Below are 22021 nucleotides of genomic sequence, written 5' to 3' on the forward strand. Positions count from 1 at the left end.
ACAACGGTGTAGGTATCTTAAGGGATTGTGTAACTGGTACAATTGACGATTTTGGCATCACTTTCGTTACAGTAATTAAATATAAATGAAACTGTTAAACACAAGTGAATTAAGAGTGTTTTAATACTGTTTAATGTATACATCTACTGTATGTGTTACCCACACAGCTCATTGTGAACCTGGCTTCTCACTCACTGTGAGGAGACATTGATTCATACTGTAGATGCAGTCTGCACTTGGTTGTGTTTGTGGGTGAAGAAGCTGAGAACATGAATCATCCCTCTGACACACAAGCTGTTTATACAGTATATTCAAGACAACAACATGTTAACTCTTAGTTCTGGCATCAGCATTGAGTTATTCATTGGTTAATACTATTGAGATAAAAAAAGAGCCAGGGTAGTGAATCATGTGGTGCGGTTGGACAGCGAAATATTGAGAGCTCTTCAGTTGAAGTTTTAAAAAAACATGGATTGAAAGAAAGCAATAATAGAATGTTGGCACGGGAGAGACTGAAAGAAATGCCAAACAAGTTCTGCTTTCTCTGGCAGCTTAAGTACATGTAGCTGCTGCAGCCAAACTGAAAAGTGACACGTAGGATTAGTGTCTATGCACAGTAACAGCACTGATATATGCAAATACCAAGAGTCTTAAAGCCTGACTACCAAGAGAAAAAGTGTTTTAATTTGCATTATAACCTAAGCAACTGTTTTGAGAGTGGTCTCTTGTATCATTATAAACAGAAAATGTAGCACCATAGCAATGGTTCTAATACAGTTTAAAGTTAAGAAAGGTAAAGACGTAGAGGAACAGGAATACATTACAGCCAGGTTTGACATTTTAGTTTTCCATTGGGCAATTTTACACAACAGCGTACCACTCTTGGTAAACATACATTTAGAACGTTCTGCTGCAAACCACAGGTAACTGTTTGACCAATAATTACAACTCAGAGAGATTCATTTAAGGCTGTGAAGACATCTTTCTTTTAAGACGAATGCTTATGAGTGCCAAAACAAGCTGAAAATGTTATAAAGAAAATCCATGACAACCAAATGAAAAGGGCACCAGATGGCGACATTAGACTGTCTCAGTCCTCTTTCCAAAAGGTGAGCGCTCTGAGCGAGAGAGATTTGAAAGGCCAGTGCTATCACCTTGAGTCATTTAATTGTGGTTCTTTGTAACCTAAAGTATCATATATCCATATTTTCTTATGTAAAAATGACAGAAAAAAAAGTGTATAAAAGGTTTATGCTTTTTCAGTTCAGCTAACAAATCAATGGGGAGCAATTTGGTCAACAGCCACCAGTCCTGTGCATTACTCATGTTCTCTGCATATGAACCTATACATTTTTTTTAACTTCTGTGTTTACTGAAGAAGGCATTACAGTAAATGTTACATAAGTGGAAAGTGGAAGAACAAACCAACGTATGTTATTCCTGTGGTGGGAATGTAATAGTATTTATTATCATAGAGAAAACTCCCACCTGATTAAATCATTTCACCATTTTGTTGACTTCAGCTGCAGACTTGATGTAGTGACTGAGCAAGGTTGATTTCCTGCACTCTGGCTCTCAGAGAGTGCTTCTTTCTAATTACACATGAATACATGCAATGGCAAAGATGTCTAAAGTTAAACATGAACAAGTACTAGTTACAGTATGCAGATCGCTAACATGTGATTCCAGTGCCTGTTAAGTATGCTTAGTTTAAGGTGTTGCTCAATAGATCCCATAGTACTGTATATCATGGACTTAAAGACAGACAAATTGGCATACTCATGTCATGTTTGTATAAAAAATATAACATTTTATTTCCAGCTACAAAGTGAAACATGTAACATTTGTGTCACACTTCTCAATAAAATTGTAAAAAATACTATCGACAAAAAATACACTATCGATACATTTTAAAGCACAGAACAAATTTGGCTTTTAAATTAACTTAAACTATACACATATATACATAATTTACACATCAACAATAAAAAAGGAATGAAATTACAATTCTTCCAGTATTTTCTTCTGTTTTCGTACAAAATACACTTCGTTCCTATAGACACTTGGTTTCTTCCTTCTGACCTGAATCAGTAATAGTCAACATGTCATATTTTTTTTTCTCAGTGCGGTGGATAAGCCCACTGTGTTCCATATCTAACCTTAAACTCAGCACGCTGCTTGCTTTCTCATCCACATGCTGGGGGGGAAACTCTGACCTTTCCTCTACTCTGGGAGTATGGTGAACAGCGTAGACGCAGAGACAAGGCTGACATTCAGGCCTGTGCTAACACACACACACACACACACACACACACACACACACACACACAGACCTGTTTGGACAGGGGAACACTGGCCTGCTGTGGTCTGCATTCTCCATCTACAGCTGCTTAGAGTTTCCAGGTCTGGTCTGGACTTGAAGGGTGGGGGGAATTATTAGGCACCTCATTTAGAGAGGACGTCAAGGTTTATATAATGTACACAAATGCATACAGTAAAATGGACGGGTCTGTAAAAGGGATTTTAAAGGGAATGGGCGGCAACCTGACAGCAGGTTTGTCAATAATAGAAGTTATAGTGCAGTAATTTCTTGGAGCTGCTGTGCAACCCTCTGTCTGAGTCTAAGTGGCTGGGTGTGCGCCAGCCATACAAAACACACAGACACTTAATCAAGTGTCTGGACCATACTTTTACAATGAGAAAATGAGAAAACTAAACATAAAAAACATATATACTGAGCTGCAAAATGAGATGGAGTTCTGTTTGTTTTCAAGTCATAAACTGGGATCGTCCTTTAGTGGCTCACGCCATGTCTCCCATCATCTTCTTGTAATACATAGACTCGAAGATGTCGTTCTCCCCGGGGCAGTTGTAGTGACAGGCGCAGGACTTGATGAACATCATGTGCTTCTTCATCACCTGTCCGTCAGGGCATTTGAACTCCATGGGCAGGGTGGTGGTTCTGTGGGGCGTGCAGCAGCGTCCATCCAGGCAGACGCCACAGAACTTTGGCCTATAGGACTTGGTGGTGGTGCAGCCAGAGATCTCGAACTTCATGGGCTTTGAGAGTCTGGGGGTACGAATGCACTTTTTTCCTTTCTGCAGGACGCAAATGAAGAGCAAAGCAACTTAATTAAGCATTCTTTGACTATTTAAGTGGTAATACTGTATATGTACAGTTCATGAAAGAAAGCAGTGCACTTGAACAAGAACTCACCCTAATGCTCTGCTCCAGCTGTGACTCGCATGGACGCACCATACACAACCGGGTCTGTTTCTCCAGGCGGCATTCACGGTTATCATTGGTGACCCTTGTGGAGATCCCAAGGCCACAAGTCTTAGAGCATGCGCTCCATTCAGTAGTCTGAACCAAGCAGTTTTCCCTCATCAAGGAAGGATCTGGGCCATAAGTCTCCTCCTCTCTGTAGGCTGTAAACACAGGAGCAAATGCTTGATTAGAAAGACATTCTGATTGTGTCTCCTCTTTGTATGAAGATCAACAAAAAATGTAAGTATTGTTTGCCTAAAAGAAAAGGAGGCAAACTTACCGGCCAAAGCAGAGCCCATGAAACTGTGTCTGTCACACTCCCACTCCTCACAGCACTTCCCGGGCACCTTGACGCGTCTCGGCATGGGGCAGTCTGGGCTGGGCAGCCTGATGTCCATGGAACAAAGAGGAACACAGCCTACGGCTCCATCCAGACAGGTACACTGGTACTTGCAGCTGCTCTGGAAAGTCTCCCCGCTCTTGTACATCATGCCTCCGAAAACACATGTGGCTCCCTCTCGAGCTGAGGGGGACAACGACAAGGGAAAGGTCACAAGTCGGTTCATACATTAGGGACAGTTAATGATCTACAGCAGGGCGTCACAGAAACAAGTTATTAGAATGGCTCACCTGTGCACACTCCAATGCGTCTGTTGATGGGCGCTCCAAAGTCACAGTAGAGGCCTTTGTGTGGGTCACAGAAGTCTTTCTCAGTGCAGAGTTCCCCCATCTGTTTGGCGCACACCCTGCAGCAGCCGCAGCCATCCAGTACCAAGCTCACTCCTGGGGGGCACTGGGGCGGAGTGGAGGGGCACGAACACTGGTTGCTACACTCCTGACCTGCAACCTGAGCACACACAGACACATGCTTAGTTAAACATCATCTCCGCATGCTCTGACAAGAGTAAAGGTTAAAGACTCGATCGTTGCCTACATGTTTAAAGCCTGAACGTCTGAGCCCAAAACAACAAAAGCAACAGTATAAAGTCAGTTTTTTTGACTTACCATGTATGAGAGCATGATGCTCAGGAAAGGCAGCAAAATCATTTTCTTCATTCCAGCAGACATCTTTTCTTCCTTGTAAAAATAGATTCTAGTTTTTCCTTAAGTCTTGTTGAGAAAGTTTTCCTTTAGTCGTAGAGTTTGAGCTCGAGAAACCGTTTCTGATCGAGTTGATCTCTTGTCTTGTAGCGTGTCTCTGCTGCTCCGGTCACAGTCTTTCTTGGTGAAAGCTAGAGTTTAGCTTCAGTAGAGGAGTTGATCTGAGTTCTGGCTGCAGAGCCCAGCTCCCTTTATACTCACTGGCCCTCGTAGCACGTCACTGGGGGCTGAATGGAGAGCCAGCCCTGGACAAACATGGACATACTTGGCATACATGGACATTCTTTCCTTACTTCCTGACCCCCACTCCAGACATCCCACATTCCTGCTGTCTGAAGGCAAGGCTCTGCTGCTCGGCAAAACAACACTGTCTCTCTCTCTCTTAGAGCGGCTTTCATCTGGAATGGGAGGTTGAGTCTGGTTAGAGGCTTGGGACCCCACACTGGGAATTCCTGAAGACTGACTTCACAAACAGACAGCCGGTACCTATAAATATTAATCTAAAAAAAAAGAGAAGAGTAGAAAAAAACACAGTTCAAAAAGGAAGACACAAAGGGCTTTGAATGAAAAAAGAATAGTTAAAAAAAGCAGGGAGAAACTCATAAATATCATAATGATTAATGTGTGATGGGTGGTTGAGACTGTACAGCATTCCTCAGCTTTGGCATCAAAGGCACACAAACAGTCTGTAGTTTAACAAATTAACAGTCTGCTGTTAGGGAAAGGAAGTTGATTTGACTCATTAACTTCAGATGGTTATCTAACAAGGTGCACAGAGACTTTGGAACTGCTGCAACATTCTTGTAACTTTGTCTTCTGTATTTGTGTAGTCACTGATATACATGGGACACCGCAGTGGCATGCTTGTGCAATGACATCAGTGGCTGAACTGCAACTTTAAGCACTGAACATTATAACACGTTAATATCTATTGTGCATGAGTAGAGCATTTTGTTCACAAATACTTCCTCTGATGATTTTGTGAACCCAATGATAGCAAGCTATTTGTAGATTGAGTTCCCTTGTGACTGTGTCGATAGATATAAACTAATTTAATAGTAGCAGTGGTGAATTGTGTATTCTGATCCTTCACTGATGTAACAGTAGCAACACCACAATGTAAAAAATACTCAATCACAAGTCAAAGTCCTGCATTACATTTCCTGTTAGAATTCTTTTAAAACAATGGTTACTAAAACATAGTGTGGTAAAAAGTATAATATTACCTTCTGAAATGTATTGGGAGAGAAGTATAAAATAGCATAAAATGACAGCACCCAAAATACATTTACATTTTAAATACGATAGGCCTGCATGAGTAAATATACTTACTTTGTTATTTTGCACTTCTGCAAACTACAAGCAACCAGTCTAACTTTTATGATTACCATGATGCAAGCTACCATAAATAACAACATCAAATAGTACAGATGATGCTAAATCACATGAGACTCCAGTTTAGTTGATGTTCAACCTTATAGATTAGTAAAGTGGTTAATAGAACATGTGCTATGCCTCCACAAGGGTCATTTATTTGAATAAGACAAGATGACCCTGATTTTCTCTTTCTTAAATTACCTGAGGTGAATTTGCTGCCCTGCCAAAGTATGCAGGACAGGTATTTTGGGGACAAAGACTAATGCTCTTAGTTAATGGCACATTAGGCTACTTTTCTTCCTTCCCAAAAAGGCAAAGTTTCTTTTAGAGGATTTTGTTGAAAACAAAGGCTGACGATTGTATTTCCCATTTGACTGGAAGTTTTGACTCTAAGGGTCTTAGTAAGGACAATTCATGATTAAAAATCCTAAGTCGGCTTTAGTAAAAGTACAGCCTGGACCATGAAGGCATGAGGGGCAGATATTACGGGAACAAAGGATACATGTTCTCTGACTTCTCACCTGCCTAATGAGGTTTAGTCTGTGACAAACTTAAAAAGGCCAGGTGTGCCCTGTCCCTGGCCAAGTCCCTGGAGGATTGCAGGAAAGAGGCTAGACAGAGGTTTGTGTATTTTTTTCGAAAAAGGGGGATCACACACCAGGCCAGACTCTTATGAAAGGCGGCCCTGCTCATTCTACAGCCAGCGAATCGGAAATGAAAAACTCACAGAAAAACCTGGAGCTGAAGGAATGTGAGTGAAAAGCCAGCAGACAGGGCTGTTACTACAGAGGAAGCTTTCCCATATAAGGACGTCTGCTCGTTTCCTAATATGGATTTGTTATTTCTCTGTGCTGGCTCAGTACAGTAGGGACTCCTATTAGTCCATCTGAGCGAGGAAAAACACAGCTGTGAGTGAAAGTGTGATGCATGTGTGTGTGAGTGTGTGTGTGTGTGTGTGTGTGTGTGCTGTCAGTCCTGTCATCACAGCCTCAGGGCCCTAGCTTCAGCTCCATGATATCTAAAGGAAACAGCTTGATGGAGGAACGTTCTCCGACCACGCTGCAAAACAACACTCAAACTTGACATTTTTTTTGTGCAGTTTTTCCCAAGTTGTTTATAAAGTCAATTTAGCTTAGATCACAGGCACATTTTTTAAAAAGTTTTAAGAGATGTTGTGTACAGATCCTGTTGTTATTTTTGGAGCTTTGTTCAAGTTAATCAATCAGTTTGGCTGGGTAAGAGTGTTGAGAGGACATCTGAGTCGTATACTACGATAAAAGAGTCTATCCATTGCAAGACTGTAAGAAAACAAAGTAAATGAAATTTTTCTGCATTGTCACTGTAATATTGGAACTTTTTTTTCTGGTTGTTGTTATGCTGCTGGTTGTCTTTGCAGTCTGTCAGTCTCAGGGTTTCCTGTGCTGAACATCAGCAGGCTTTTTGGCCACGTACTTCACTGTTCTGCAGACCTGGATGTGTGGATGGGTTGACTGCGGTGGCCAAAGGAAACACATGGCTCTGTGTGTGGTAGGCTAAGATATGTCAAGGCTAAGTATAGACCAAGATATTTGTTTAAGAGAGTAGCTGTAGTTTAAAAGCAGTAATGGAACTGTGGTGGTGATACCATGTCAGGGGAGGCTGTTTCCGCTTTGGGCTGGTTGACATCAGTGTTGTTGAACATCCTTTTGTTCCCTTAAGTCTGTTACATTTCATATGTTGGAAAATTGTGTTATTGTTCTTTGTTGTTATGTACCAGTGTACACTAATAACATCTATAACCAATTAAACACTAAGCATTTACAAAATAAGGCCCCTTCACATCCTCTACAAAAGAAAATGGCCTTTATTTGCTTTATACTTCCACTAATTGAATTTTTGCTAGTCATCAACGGAATAAAGCTTTAAACAGCTGTAAACACCAGCAAACAGTTGCTTGTTTAGTTTAGTTGTGTTTGTGTCCAACTGATTAATGTAAGTCCAACATTCACTCTACTTTTCTTAGCTCTGTTATGGTCTCCACGCACCAAATCTTGAGGGAAAACTGTCTCTTAAGCCAGATGCTAGACTTTGTTCCATGTCAGAATTGCAACACTGTGTTTCAAGAGGAAGTATGTCAAAGGAAAAGTCCCTTAGTCTAGAAAACATTGATCAACATTTGAAAGAACAATTGTTTTCCTAGGATGGCTAATAATCTGTCTCTGATTGACTAGTACTCGTTGCCTTCATTGGTTGGGTTGGATGGTTGGCATAAGGAGTGAGATTGGTTAAATCAGCCAATCAGAGGCAGGGTCGGGGGGTCATGCCTTTGCAAATTAAATATTACATAGGAAAATCAGGTGACGGATGTGGAATATATTCAGCTCACAGTAATAATTACATTCTGGCATTGGTGGTGCCAGCATTGCAGTAACAGGGCCAAGAGTTGACATTCTGTGTACAGTAACACGGAACACTGGAATCTCAGGAATACAGCTGACGCCAGTAGAATCACCTGTGACAATGATAAAAATAAACAATAATAATAAATACCGATGTACTGTTTTACATTTCAGTTATTTAAAAAAATGAAAATGTACCCTTATTACCTCCCCCTTGCCAAGGGAATCAACTGATGGAGTGATGTTTCTGTTTTAGCTCTGCAGTCATACTGATGTAAGGTTATGTGACCTGTGCAGTTATTCCAGGTCAAGGCCTGTCTTCTATCCTAGTCTGGATGCACGCATATCACTGCCGGCCACTTATAGCCTCATTACTTCACTGCTGGTTTTTATAGCTACTGTGTGACATCACAGGGGTACATAACTGTGTCAGCTGGGGAGTTTCCAACTTAAGGATGTGTGGAGATGACAGACTCGGTGTCTGACCAGGCTAGATTCTTATCTGTCTCGTTCTGGTATCCACACTGTCCACGTTTACTCTCTTTCATGCGTGGAATGTGGATATTATTCCTAGTTTACTTTGACACCTCTTGTGTGTGCAGTTCCATCACACCATGCTTGATGATGTCAGACCTCATGCTGATGCCACAGAGGAGGTCTCTTCTAGCTGTTTCAAAGGTTCCCACACACTGCTCATATTCAGCACAGCTGCAGTCATACCTTCCAGGCACTTTTAAAGCTGAATAGAAAGATAAACTTCAGAAGTAAAAAGGCCAGTGGAACTGAACACTCTGTACTAAGGCTGCATGTTTTTCCCACTGGGCTTTTGTGTACTTTACCTTCTATGCCAGCTTGAAAATAAGGTGTGAGGTTTAGTGGATACATTTGTCCAAACCATGCTGCAGTTTTACTTTACTTTAAATGCACACTTAGTTTATAAGGGAAACCTTATTAAAACAGTCTTCGCAGTACAACAGCTGTACAATAAAACACATGTTCATTCAAATATTCACTTTCTGTTTATTCAAATTTAGGGTCATTTTGGAGGACATAGTGTACTAACTGCACATGTGTATGTATATTCCCAGCATATGTATATAATACATTGGCAAACCCAGAGTGTTTTTCCCAAACCAAGTCCAAATTTGAAGCTTTGGTTGAGCTATCTGCACTCAGCTATCCATTAAACTAAATTCCATTAGTGGTAGCTGGCAGGCTATTCGAGGAATGTTCCTAGGCTTTAGCCTTCAAACCAACCATCTATATACCACTGTGTAAACTGAACATGAAACCAAAATCTCAAAATTATTTTCCTGCCTGTATATTTCTGCCTCTTTGAACTCTTGGGCTGCCTGCCTGCCTGCCTGCAGAGAAGGTGAGGGTGAAGTTGAAAACAACATGGTTGCAAACAGGAGACAAAGTACTGTTATTTTGTATTTCACAAAAAACACGTGTATTTGTATCAACGTTGCACACGGCCACATATAAGGGATACAGACCAACCAAGGTAACAACCTTGACAAGAAAGTAGAATAAGTGCATAGCATTGCAGTGACATCTGCGTTATGTATTTTAGCCGTGAAGCAAACAGGCTGAGCAAAATGTCCTGGGAAAGTAAATCGATGCTTCCTTTTACAATTTGGAGCCCGTCTGCAAAAACACTCATGGGGGGAAAATATCTAATGGATGGGACGGTGATCTGTTGCATTTTAACAATGAAGAAGGGATAGGTCAATTACTTAGAGATGAAAGACTTGGAACGGCAACTTTTAAAGCCTGCCTATGAAGAGACAAGCAGTGGAAACTAATAATGGATCTGGAGCCTGGCTGGGATGATTTGTTGAGATTTAACAATGGGGTTGGTGGGCAGATGAACTGTCAATGATGTATGTATGAATGATGTTGTATCTATTTAAAGCCTGGAGTGGTGGAAAATGTTCAGGCTGGAAACATGCATGAGACTCAATCTTTTCATGCAGTCTTGGATTACTTGGGGTAATGGACCGAGGCATGATATATCGACCGTTAGATGCCAGAGGGGCATTTTTGGAAGGTGACATGCATTCTTTTGTAAAATTTTCACATAAATCAATTATTAATGGATATCTGGGGGAGTGCATTTTTCAGTTTGTGTTAACAAGGGAGACGATATTGCTTTCATCTACCTTGGACAAAGCATTTTTGACTGGCAGAAGCTCACAGGTGGAAACTAAAACTTGATATGGTGCATGGGAAAATTTGTACAAATATAACAAGGGGGATTAATGGGTGGCTGAAATGTCAAAGGTGGAGAGAGAGAGAGAGAGAGAGAGAGAGAGAGAGAGAGTGAGAGAGAGTGAGAGAGAGAGAGTGGAAAGTGCCTTTTTTTTTTTAAACCTGTATCCTGGGAAAGTGTTTAGACTAGAGACACTGATGAGAATTTGGGCTGTTACTCTTTCAACAAACAGAAGAAACTCATCTCAGATGTGTCACACACTTACTGCCACACACATGGCTATGGAAGTCAGGTGGTCTGTACTTAAACACAGCTCTGTGTGGGTCGAGGATGGCCTCCGTTCTGTTTTAGTGACCTTTCAGCTGGAGATTTCTAATCTTAGACTTCATGTCTGGCACTATTTGTTCTCACTGAGTACTTTGTTCTCTGGAAGTCCTATTGATGGTCAGATGAAATCAGGCAAAAGTCTTGGGGTCATATAGTGCCTGTGACCCTAAAGATGGTCTTGTCTTTACAGGTGATGGTTTCTAAATATAACATCGGTCCTGCCACACACAGTGCTGCGGCCACAATAGAAGCATTTAACTGGAGGACATTGAGAATGACTAAGCTTGTCACTAAGTTGAAAGTCTGTGCCTATTTGCTTCTTAGCGGGAGTTAGATGACTAAATTGATGCTACTCTAATGGCTGCATGTTGAATATGGAGCTTGAACCAGGAGGTGATTGACCTTGAGCAGACTGTGGGTGAAACAGCTGACCTGGCCTAACAACAACCCTAAAGCTCTATAAATAAATGGTATATCCTGTTTGTTCACCAGCCTACTCCACAATGTTGTGTCTTATATATATATATATATATGTATACTGTTGCTAGCACTCTGTTCTCCTCCACCATCTGCTGGGGCAGCAGCATCGGAGCCAGTGGCACAAGCACACTGAACTATCTATTCTATCTATCTATCTATCTATCTATCTATCTATCTATCTATCTATCTATCTATCTATCTATCTACAGTCTTTCTAAAGTTGGGCCGATTAACTGTTTGTCAAGAAATAGCAACAGCATGTTTCTGTGTGTATATGTGATCAAACAAACAAGATGCAAAGTGTGTGACTAGTGCGTTTTTGAGGACCAGACTAGCACACATAACACAAACCACTGTTTTTCAAAAGTGCAACACAATGTGCATGTGCTTTTCTCTTACAACACTTTGACATTTCATGGCCTCTGGCACTTTACATTGTTTTGCCTAATGAGGCAGTTTCTGAAACACCAGAATCATACAATGCTCTCTTTAATTATAAGGTGACACTTATCATCCAGTGACAACAGAACAATCAACCTCTTCAGATTTTCAGTGTTCTCAAATTTACTCACCTTGTCGTTCCCTGAGCCTGACCACATCCTAACCTTTTTCAATATTTGAATTTGTTAAACAAATCCATGTTTTGAAGGGTTTGAATGGAAAGTCTTGTGGCTCACACATAGCAGGCAACGATTGTAAATACATATTCTGTAGCTTTCTGAGGCCACCGCTTCCCTGCAGGAATGTCAGCTTCCCCTTATTAGCTTGGCACACGACTGCATACCTCGGCTAATTGGCTTCCTGTAAAAGCCTTGAATAAAAACATCGCCTTTAATCACACGCTGCTGCTTTGTCTCATTCACCGCCAAGGTAAATGTTATTTCAAGCTGAGAAAAAACGGACATTTTGCTTTGTGGGTTTCTGCTTCCCAGACAGGTGTTTCAAGCCGTGATGTGCAGCGATCCAGGTCAAGACTTCACCTTGACATTCCTCAACATCAAATAAACGTTGAATGTTTTTATTTCATTAGACTTTTTCAAAGCTTAGATTTAAATTTATGTGTTTTTTTTCTTTCACACTGAGATGTCAACCTGGTCTTCAAAGTATGTATTTACTGTCTGTTTTACAGGAGGGGTTACCGGCTGTTGGCAGGCGAACTGTGCTCTCATGAAGTTTCATATAAAGCTTAGTGACTGCTTTTACAGTTTGTTGGTTTACTGTCAGAAACAGAATCTCCTTGCCACAGAACTTGTTGGCTAGTTTCTGATCATTTAGCGGATGCCAGTAATGCAAATCTCAATTTATACAACATCAATCAAACATACAAATTCTTTACAAGCTGTTTACCATGGTTTAGCTGCTGTTTATACCTCATATATGAACATACCTACACCCTCCAACAGTACCTTATTTATTTAGAATTATGAATCGCATGCAGAGATTTGTGTGTCTTTGTACAATTATTCCCTGCTGTCATAATGAAAACATTGAGGTTCAAAGTTCATTCTTGACATTGAAAACAATTTCACTTCAAGATCCAGTTAGTGATCTGTAATGGAGCATTCAATCATATTAATTTCATGTGTAGCATGCATCTCAAAGGGGAACACAACCTGTATTAAGAACTAGAAAATGCATGTCCATTAGAAAATGCATGTGAATGCTAAAAGGTTTGATTGCTAAAGCTAAACTGGATTAGTGGCATAATTAAATAGTGAGAATCGCTGATAAAAGAAAAGTCAGGGCATAGCATGTCAAAATGTCATAGATTAGGTTTGTGAAAAAAGTGATAAAAAGTCATAGAATACTATATAAAAAATGTGGCTTATGTGGTAAAAGTGTCATATGATAATAATGTAGTATGTAGTAAAAAAAAAAAGTAGTAAAAAATTATATGTGTCAAAAGAAGTAAGAATTTCATAGTATAGTATGTCAAAAATAGTCCAAAAAAGTCATAGTATAGTGTGTCAAAAAATTGTCGAAAATACTCAGCATAGCATGTCGACAACAAGTCATGATATAGTATTTAGAAAAAACTGATAAAAAAGACATAGTGTGGCATGTTGAAAAAAGTGAGTATAGCATGTCTAAAAAAAGTCATGGGACGTATGACTTGTATGTTGAAAATAGTGAATAAAAAAGTCGTAGTATAGCCATTTAAAAAATTTAATTGTATAGTACGTTGCAAAAAGTGATAAAAAAGTCATAATATAGTATGTTCATGCCAACCAATGAGCCTCTGTGCCACAAAAAAAATATGGTGAAAACATTCTTAGCATAGTATGTTGAAAAAGTGATGAAAAGTCATAGTGTAGTATGTCTGAAAAAGTGATAAAAAGTCATAGTATAGCATGTCAAGAAAAGTCATAGCATAGTATGTCTGAAAAAGTGATTAAAAAGTTGTAGTATAGAATGTCAACAAAAGTCATATTATACGATATCTAAAAAAAAGGCCTAGGGTTGTATGTTTAGGAAAGGCCTACCTGGACAGGGAATTGAACACGAAAATATGTTTTAAAACCTTCATAGCATTGTATGTAGAAAAAAGCCAATAAAAGGTCATAGTCTGGTATGTCAAAAAAGGCACAGTGTAGTATTTCAAAAACAGTCATTGTATAGCATGTCAAAAAAGTCATAAAAAGTCATAGTATGTTGAAAAAAACCGAGAAAAGAAAAGGACAACCCGGGCAGGGAATTGAACATTGGTCAAAGTCTGAAGTGATAATTTACTGGTTGGCTTTTTTACCAGTGGTAACCGTTGAGCCACTGTGCCACAAAATGAACTATGATGAAAACATTCATTGCACAGTGTGTTGAAAAATGTGATAAAAAAGTCATGAAAAAGTCCTAGTATAATATGTTAATGAAGACAACAAGAGTCAGTCTGCAGGGACTACCTATTGGTTGGCTACGAGAATTAAGCACCAAACTTGTGATGTCATCAGGATAAGTCTGAGCTATTCCGTAGATTATTTGAAAGATTTATTTAGTGGATCCGCAGAATGCTTGTTTTCTTTTCACACCCAAATGAAGTGCTGTTTGGTTTCTGTTCCATTGTAACAGAAACAGAAAAGGAATAGAATGTACACCCATATACTCAGAACCTGGGTGCTCTGTGTCATCTGAAACATCTTTCAATTTATTGCCTATTGATTGTGTCGACTAACATTTTTTGATTGTCTTTAACCATAGGAATAAAAATGTCAGTTCCAGTTGACATTGTTAACGCTGTTTGGTCTCCTGATGGAAATATTAGGCTCTTTAAATGCTAAACTGTGTTCACCAGCTAACTGCTAATTGTATCATTCTGCTGATTGGTGCTGCAGATAGCGTACAGTGAGTTTATTGGGTTATTTTGAGGAAACCAGCTGCTTGCTACGGCTGAAAAAAACACAGTTGAGAGTTGTGAGACTGAAACAAAACAGTAAAGTTGCCAGAATACTAAAACAATAAGTCAAAAGACATCATACACATTGTCAATTGATCCATTCTTAATGTAAAAAATTGTGATTTTAGCATCTTGTGTAGCAAGTGGTATAAAAATGCATGACAACTGATGAAAAGTCCATCTGCCAATGATGATCATTTCACATGATTGAATGATCCAAAGCAGCTACCAAGCCTTGAGGTAAGATTGTGCTGATAACACTAATAAAAGTGACCTGTTGAATTTGAGGGTTAATAACAGAGGCAGCAGAGAAACAGAAGACTTTAATTTGCCTATAGATACTTTGTCTTTAATTAATAACATTGTCACAGTTCACACAGGCACAATATAAATGGATGATCAATACAAAAGGGTTAGTGTGTCTGTGCAATGCCTACAGTCCTTATGTAATCAGAAATCGTAGTAGCACTGTGTGACTATAGCAAACTGTATGACAAATGGCACACATTCATGAACTTAAAGGTATTTTGTATGCAATTTAAAGACAAAACCAGCCCACAGATTCAGCTTCTCATACTGGCATTGACAGCAACGCAGAGAAAAAAACTTAGATCAGACAGAACATTGTTCAAGCCACACACACTTTCATAAGAGAAGTGTGTGAAGAGCACCTCTCATCACTGCTGGAGTTTGGGCGTTACCGATAAAAATCCAGTTGAAGCTTTTTGTTGGCAAAACCAGCGTCTCTGTGGTGTCTTGACTGAAAAAAACATTTAAAGTCTACAGCAGATCTGTCCTCTGATGGAGCTGTTAGTGCTGAACGCTGTGAAAGGGACCACCGTTCTCAGATGACTAATGAAAATGAACAAAAGGTGAACGATTAGCGCAAGGAGGACTGTTCCTTTGTAAACAGCTGTGAAAATGTTACTCTCCGACGTCCTTCATTTTTGCTCGGCTGTCAGTGTTAACACAAATGTGTTCTTAACTTAACAACGCATTAAAAAAACTAAATTGTCAGCTGCTGCTTCATACGATGTTGATGGAATAATGAACTGCTCCCTTGTGACTGGTGGTTTTGATCATAAGGAGAGCAAACTGTTCCCCATAACGTCTTGATAGAATTTTGCTGCGTCTCAGAGAAACAGCCTGGCCAGGGCTCCCACCTGCTCTAATTGTTTCCAGATATGAAGTTTCTGCACAGTGGCTAACTGGACCCCTCCCTGTCTGTGTGTGTGTCTGGAACCAAAGGCCTTTCCCCATCTGTCTGCTAGAGCTGCAAGGTCAGAATGCAGCCTACACCCTCGCTCCACGTCTGTCTGTTTGGTGGCAATCTGACCCCTCTGTGTTCCTCTGTGTGTCTGTCAGCTGGAAGGTCATAGCTGGCCTGTTGTTACTCACTCCTTTCTCTCTCTTTTACTAAAAGTAGCTCTCACAGTATCATGTTTTCTTAAGTGTTTTCTCCTACTTTTTCTGACGGCAATGATAACCAAGAGATACAGAGCAATGCTGTCCAACTGTACCCTTATGCTTTCCAAATGTTCTTCACCTTGCAGCATACCTGCCCACTCCAAACTGACCAGAAATGTGTTTTGCTCCCATCATTCTCTTCACAACAACTAGGAATATTCCCCACCTGGAACAGTGGAACGTGGATTCCTCAGCAAAGTGAGAAGGAAGTGATGACGCAGGAAGAAGTCATTGCTCAGCTAGCTGTCAAACCGGCAGCAGACGACCCAAGTTTCACATGTTTCTCCTACCTCAGCACAGACAGCAAGAAATATGTTTTCCAATCTCAGCAAGAGTGAATCAGAGCATACACGCAAAAGGTTTGAAATAGTTTAGTGGTAAAATAGTGGTGAGGAAACCATGCTGAGATTTACTACAATGTGGACAACAGCCGATCTAAGGAAGCTAAATTTTGGCATTGAAATTATTTCTACGACTTTACCTAAAATAGTAACATTTCATAATTTACATCAGCTTGAAGGAATACTTCGGAAAAAAATTGGGAAAATATGTGTGTAAGCTTTCTTACTGAGAGTGAGAGGATGGATAGGCCAACTCAAAATATGAAGCTACAACCAGGAGATGTTAGCTTAGCTTAGCAAGACAAAAATGCAACTTGTCAGCTTTACACTTTTACTCTCACTATTTTGTTCAGAATGAATAGATGATCTATAACCTTTAGAAGTGCTGATTTTAATACTTTAAGACAGAGCCAGGCTGTAGCTGAGCCTGGATGTTTCCCCCAATTTACAATCTTTATGCCAAACTAAGCTAAGACAAGCCATCAGTCAGAAATGAGAGTGGCATCAATATTCTCATTTAACTCTTTCTTGGCAAGAAAGCGACTAAGTGCATTTTCTGAAACGGTATGTCCCTCCAAATTGCTTCACATAGGTTCTTAGGCAGTTTTCATATAAAATGTGGACAATATGTACTCATGTATGAACTGTGTTCAACAAAATCTCAGATTACTCTACAGCCCATATCTGGGTGATGCAATGGCAACATTGTCTTAATCAAGAGCCAAACTACAGCCACATACTGTAATGTCTGCTTTAAGGATTATTAGATTGTCACATTTACAAATTTGAATTCAGATAAAAGTATCATCATCACCACATGTGTTACCCTAGCTGTATCCCACGCATCATCAACTGTGAGTTCACTGCTATTTTTCCAGCTGTATGCAGTCCCGCTCAGTGTATAAATCCATCAGCAGCAGAGGAGGAGGAGGCGATGACGCAGGAAGGAACCATCACATTGCTATCTGTCAGATCAGTGGCAGCAAACTGGGATTATATTTTTCAAAATTCATGTAATGCATTTGGATGTGATCAAATAATGACCAGTTCTTATTTACAGGGTTTTAGAGTATTTTCATTGCTCACTTAAAATATTGCTTCAAAGTCAACTTTTGTTCCTGTTGCTGAGATCACGTTTTATAGACTCCTCTAGGATCTAAAATGGAGGCCCACTAGCTAAATCAGAGCCTCCTGTGCTATAGAACAGCATATGTGACCAGGCCCCTTGTGAGGTCTCAGTTACAGTAAAAAGATTGAAGGGTGGGACAGTTACGTAACCACGAGGTGTCGTGTGATGCTGTGTGAATATAAAGCCTTGTTCGACTGAGGAGAGCCTTGCGTGGCACGTCTGACAGGTAGGTGTTCTGTCACAGCGTGTCAATACGCAGCCTGTCTCAGGGGCCCAGTTTGCACTCCCTCTGCTCCTAAGAGATTTTTCCTTTTACCATTTCTACGCTCATTTCACTAAAATATCCCTAAAGTTTCCAAGTTGTTTTATCACCCAATGTGATTTCAGTTTGACTTTGTCTCCTCTGTCCATCTAGTTACTCTTTTTTTCTCACCCTGTGTTTGATAGCCAGGGATCTTTTCTTTCTTTGTTCAATGTCACACATACTGTACATAGTGTTCTTTATTTTGTTACCAGGTATTTTTTGGGTGTTGTGGCAAAAATTAAACCTTAATTTGCACTCTGACTTTCCCTAAGCATGTATCAACTGATGGTTGCACCTTTCTTACTCTGCCTGTGATTGCAACCTTTTTGTGGTTGAGTGTATTCAACTTTACCTCCGCTTCTCACGGTAACTGCTCCCAGGTATGTTATGCTCCTGCCTTTTGGATATGTGGTTTAGCGTGCCTGGCAGGGCAGCAGGCAGCTCTCCTGGCTCGGTGTGTTTATGCAGGTGTGGGACATTCAGGACACACCGCCCTACAGAGTATTTTGGAGGGGCTCTTCAGAGCAGCCTATCCTGCAGTATTAGAAGGGGCCGCCTATATGTGGCATTTTAGTGGGACAGCCCAGAAAAGGCATTTCCTCAGGTTACTTGAAATGGGGCAGTAAAGGGTTTGAAACCAAGTCAAACACATCAGAGTCAGAAATGTTTTAAGGACAGGCAAAAGATGAATGTTTATGAAAACATCATGAACAATAAGAGTTCTCAGTATGACCATCCATCACAATTTTGTCCATACTATTAAAGTACAAGCTGTTGTCATAAACCATTCTTGTGTGTAGCTACAAAAAGTAACGCACTGGAATTAGTATGTATTCTAAACTAAACTGCAACGGCTGTTTAGATAGCCAGGGCCATCGGTGCTCTGTAGCTAGCTAACAGTCACCTTTTGTCAGCTAAACTTAACTGCAACGGCCTCTGAAACAATGGGGACTCACGTTGCCCTGTAGCCAGCTCACTGCAACCTTTTCTTGGCTAAATTTAACTGTAGGGGCTGCTCAACTTAACTGTCAAGTGACCAGTCGCCGTGTGAACGCCTAGCGCGTATTGTATTCAACATAGGATATCATAAACATTGTTGTGCGTACATTTTTATAAGATCATCATACAATCCTGTTCATGATAAGGCGTTGTAAAGCAACATTGTGTAACTCTTTTACCTGGAAAAACTGCTTCAAAATTGTTTATGTGCTAATCTGAATTGCAGGGCATGACATTTTTAAAACCGTCAAGGAAGGAAAGACTACATTACACGTCAATGCTTTATTGGGACATAAAGTTGCTTATTTCTGCATAACAACCAAAGTGGATATTATGTCTGCAGATGATATGCCTGTTGATGAACAATCCCAAATAGTAACAGATTGCGTGAATGTACAATCTCTGCCTTTTCACACGTCCAGGATAAATGTCTGTATAGTATCACATTCTTATAAAGCATCTACTGTTATATGAATACATTTGTGATATGTAAACTTACTCCTTGGATCTCCTGTTGATTATCTAACTTTGGGGGGTCTTCTGGAGTTATCCGCATGTCTGTGCATGTTTCCCCCCACAGTCCCATGACATGCAGGTCAACCCCGCCCACACAGTAGGTGTCAATGTGAGTGGGACTGGTTGCCTGACTATATTTTGTATCAACCTTGTCACAGACTGGTAACCGGTCCAGGAGGGACACCGCCTCTTGCCCAGTGTGACCTGGGATAGGAACAAATGAGTTGTTTTGTAAGGAACAGATATAACCAGGCTTTTCAGGGTAAACACAGGACATTGAGTAAGCCAGGGTTACAGTTCATATGGCAAAAGAACAGTGGTCATCTGTAGCGGTAATAATAATAGGTTGATTGTATGCCAGGGTTTTATTGTCAGGAAGGACAGGAAAGAAGAATAGCCTTGCTCTGCTTGGCTCACTCTGTTCTGCAAAAAGTTTCCGGGATAATGAATTCCTCTGGCTTGGTCTGCCAACAGTAGAAATTAGGAGAAAGGGGGTGGAGGATTTACAGTATGAGAGGGAAGGTGTTTGTCCAGTCAGCACCTAGGGCGTTAACAAGCCCTCTCTATTATGGATAATTGCAGATTACTGGTTAGATAAGTGGATTGACTAAAAATAAATGCTAGGAGAGAAAAACAACAGATTACATTTTTGTCTTGTCTTAAAATATGGAGGAAACTCACCATGTATGAGTCTTCAGGAGGACAAATGCATTAAAATACAGGGACAAATTCTGCTCAATAAATCCTGCATTAGTTGAACTGAATGGGAACAAATTAAAAAAACAGGCCTGTTGACTACAGAAACCTGAGTTTTGGTCCAATAGGCATCTATCTGTAATTCTTTACATTAACAACCTACACTGGAGCTGGCTGGATTTGCACAGGCTCAAACTTTATCATTTTTAACTCTCCAGTATGTTCCACTTTAAAGCATGTGAACTTTGGCACCAGCTTAAAATGAGCACATGCTCAATGAGCCATATTGTTGCTTCATGGGTACAAACACAGATGCACACTTAGCACACACCTTAAAACATAGAAAACACACACAAAAACACACACACACACAGCACACTGCGCTTCCACATCGGAGTGAACTAGGTTGAGAAATTTGAAAGAAAACAAACAGGATTCCAAAGCGGTGCGGTGTGGCGTGAGGCCGCTGGACTGAAACACAAAGAGAGGTCTGTTCGCAGCGTACAGGAGCATTCCAGCTAACAGAACAGTCTCTGGGGCACTGTTGACCTAAGCTACTTTAGAATGTTTGTGCAATAGCTTTTGACCACTTGATTAAAAATATCGTTTGATGCTGGAGCGGCCGTGTCCTAGCGAGGGGCAGTTCAGACTGGTCTGAGCAGAGCAACATGTTGCCGGATGAAGGGAGGGCTCTTATGAAGATGTGAGCACTGAGCCGTTTGCCTGGAACAGCAAGTCACAGTTGAACCATTGAGGATGACCATCCATGCTGTCTGGCACTTGTTTTTGTAATTATATAATGTCAATTCAGCTGAAAAGCATGTGTCATATCAGTGCCAATGTTTTGAGCATAATGGAGTGAAATCACATAGGCCTACAGTAGATGAGCTGTTGCATGGTTAGTCTGTTCTGTCAGCTGGTCCACCACTTTACCAAACGGAAAGATCTCAACAATTATTGGAGTGATTTTCATTCAATTTTGTGCAGATATTGTTTCCAGATTGCAGATTATGTGCAGATTATGTTTCCCAGACAATGAACCCGAATGGTTAAGATGACCCCTTGACTGTTCCTCTCTCGCCAACAAGAGATACATAATTGAAACGTCTCAATGTTTCAATGTTGAAGTTTGATACAGACAATCATGACCCCTCAGGATGAATTTTAATTACTTGCCTAAATCCTTTCACCAAATGCTGGAATGTTTCTCCTCTAAATGTCTTTCATTACACAAAATGTCTAGTTCCAGTGTGTGCAAGGCTTAAGTTTAGACAAGTGGGCTGATGAGAAGATTGAGCTGTTGGATCCAAGATTTGCCAAGAAAAATGTAGATCAGAAAAGTGAATGCTGCCCTGTTCTTCTCTCTTTCAGCTAACACCATAGAAATGTCCTTGAGCACATTTCTTAATGTTCAAATTACTCTGGTGGAGCTGCCCAGTGTACCTATACTAGAAGACTGTGGTTGCGCTGGTAGGAATGTGTGTAACTTTGCCCGTCTGATGCTGGGTGTTGATGAAAGAGAGCATGTGTGCTTGGCAAAATATTCCCAGGATAAATTAAGGCAAAAAGCAAAAGTCTACACTGAAAACGTTTGATGTGGTGGCAGATTTGTGCTTTGAAGGTCGGATTGAACCGGTCACATAACAGAAACATGGGGATGAAGTTAGCTGAAGTCTTAGTTGTGCCTGTTTAGCTTGTTGTGCATCTTTGGTTCAAAGGATGTAATCCACAGAGAAATTCTAAAGATAAAGCGTAAAATGTTCCCAAAAATGCATCAATGTTCTTGTCTCATTTCATTCAACACATCTTATCAGTTAAATGTGTCATCTATGTTATCAAATCTCATTAAATTTCATCTTGTATCATCTCATGAGTAAAGCTCATTAAATTTCCCCTCATTTAACCTCATCTTGTGTGATTATCGTCTCACATTGCCTCTTCAGTAAAGTTCATGTTAACTCACTTTTTAATACAAAGTAGGAAAAGAGTAGAGTGCCTGTTGAAAACACGCCTGTTTAGAACGGTCCAATCGTTT

The 22021-nt window shown here is 40.3% G+C and overlaps 1 protein-coding gene and 1 long non-coding RNA gene across 3 annotated transcripts; both read right to left on the bottom strand.

The window, feature by feature from the left end:
• Positions 1–2033: 2033 nt before the first annotated feature.
• Positions 2034–20369, bottom strand: LOC117961473. Of its 2 annotated transcripts, none has more exons than XR_004660410.1 (2): positions 20335–20369; positions 2034–2333 (listed from the first exon to the last, which is right to left on the bottom strand). It is a non-coding gene; the product is annotated as an uncharacterized LOC117961473 (long non-coding RNA). The 2 variants fall into 2 exon arrangements; XR_004660409.1 differs by having other exon boundaries at positions 20347–20365.
• Positions 2111–4540, bottom strand: ccn2a (cellular communication network factor 2a). Its single transcript, XM_034900154.1, has 5 exons — positions 4274–4540; positions 3899–4115; positions 3549–3791; positions 3218–3429; positions 2111–3099 (listed from the first exon to the last, which is right to left on the bottom strand). Exons 1-5 carry the CDS (start codon positions 4334–4336, stop codon positions 2803–2805), a joined length of 1032 nt encoding a protein of 343 aa, XP_034756045.1. The 5' UTR covers positions 4337–4540; the 3' UTR covers positions 2111–2802.
• Positions 20370–22021: the final 1652 nt, after the last annotated feature.

Source organism: Etheostoma cragini, chromosome 18 (assembly GCF_013103735.1).
Source record: "Etheostoma cragini isolate CJK2018 chromosome 18, CSU_Ecrag_1.0, whole genome shotgun sequence".
NCBI classification, from domain to species: Eukaryota; Metazoa; Chordata; class Actinopteri; order Perciformes; family Percidae; genus Etheostoma; species Etheostoma cragini.

What these genes read in the sequence shown, in the direction of transcription:
- ccn2a (XM_034900154.1), bottom strand. Translation starts at nt 4,336, where the DNA reads ATGTCTGCTGGAATGAAGAAAATGATTTTGCTGCCTTTCCTGAGCATC. An exon ending in ACGCATTGGAGTGTGCACAG is followed by an intron (nt 3,792 to 3,898) that starts GTGAGCCATTCT and finishes TGTCCCCCTCAG; the next exon opens with CTCGAGAGGGAGCCACATGT. An exon ending in CATGGGCTCTGCTTTGGCCG is followed by an intron (nt 3,430 to 3,548) that starts GTAAGTTTGCCT and finishes CTGTGTTTACAG; the next exon opens with CCTACAGAGAGGAGGAGACT.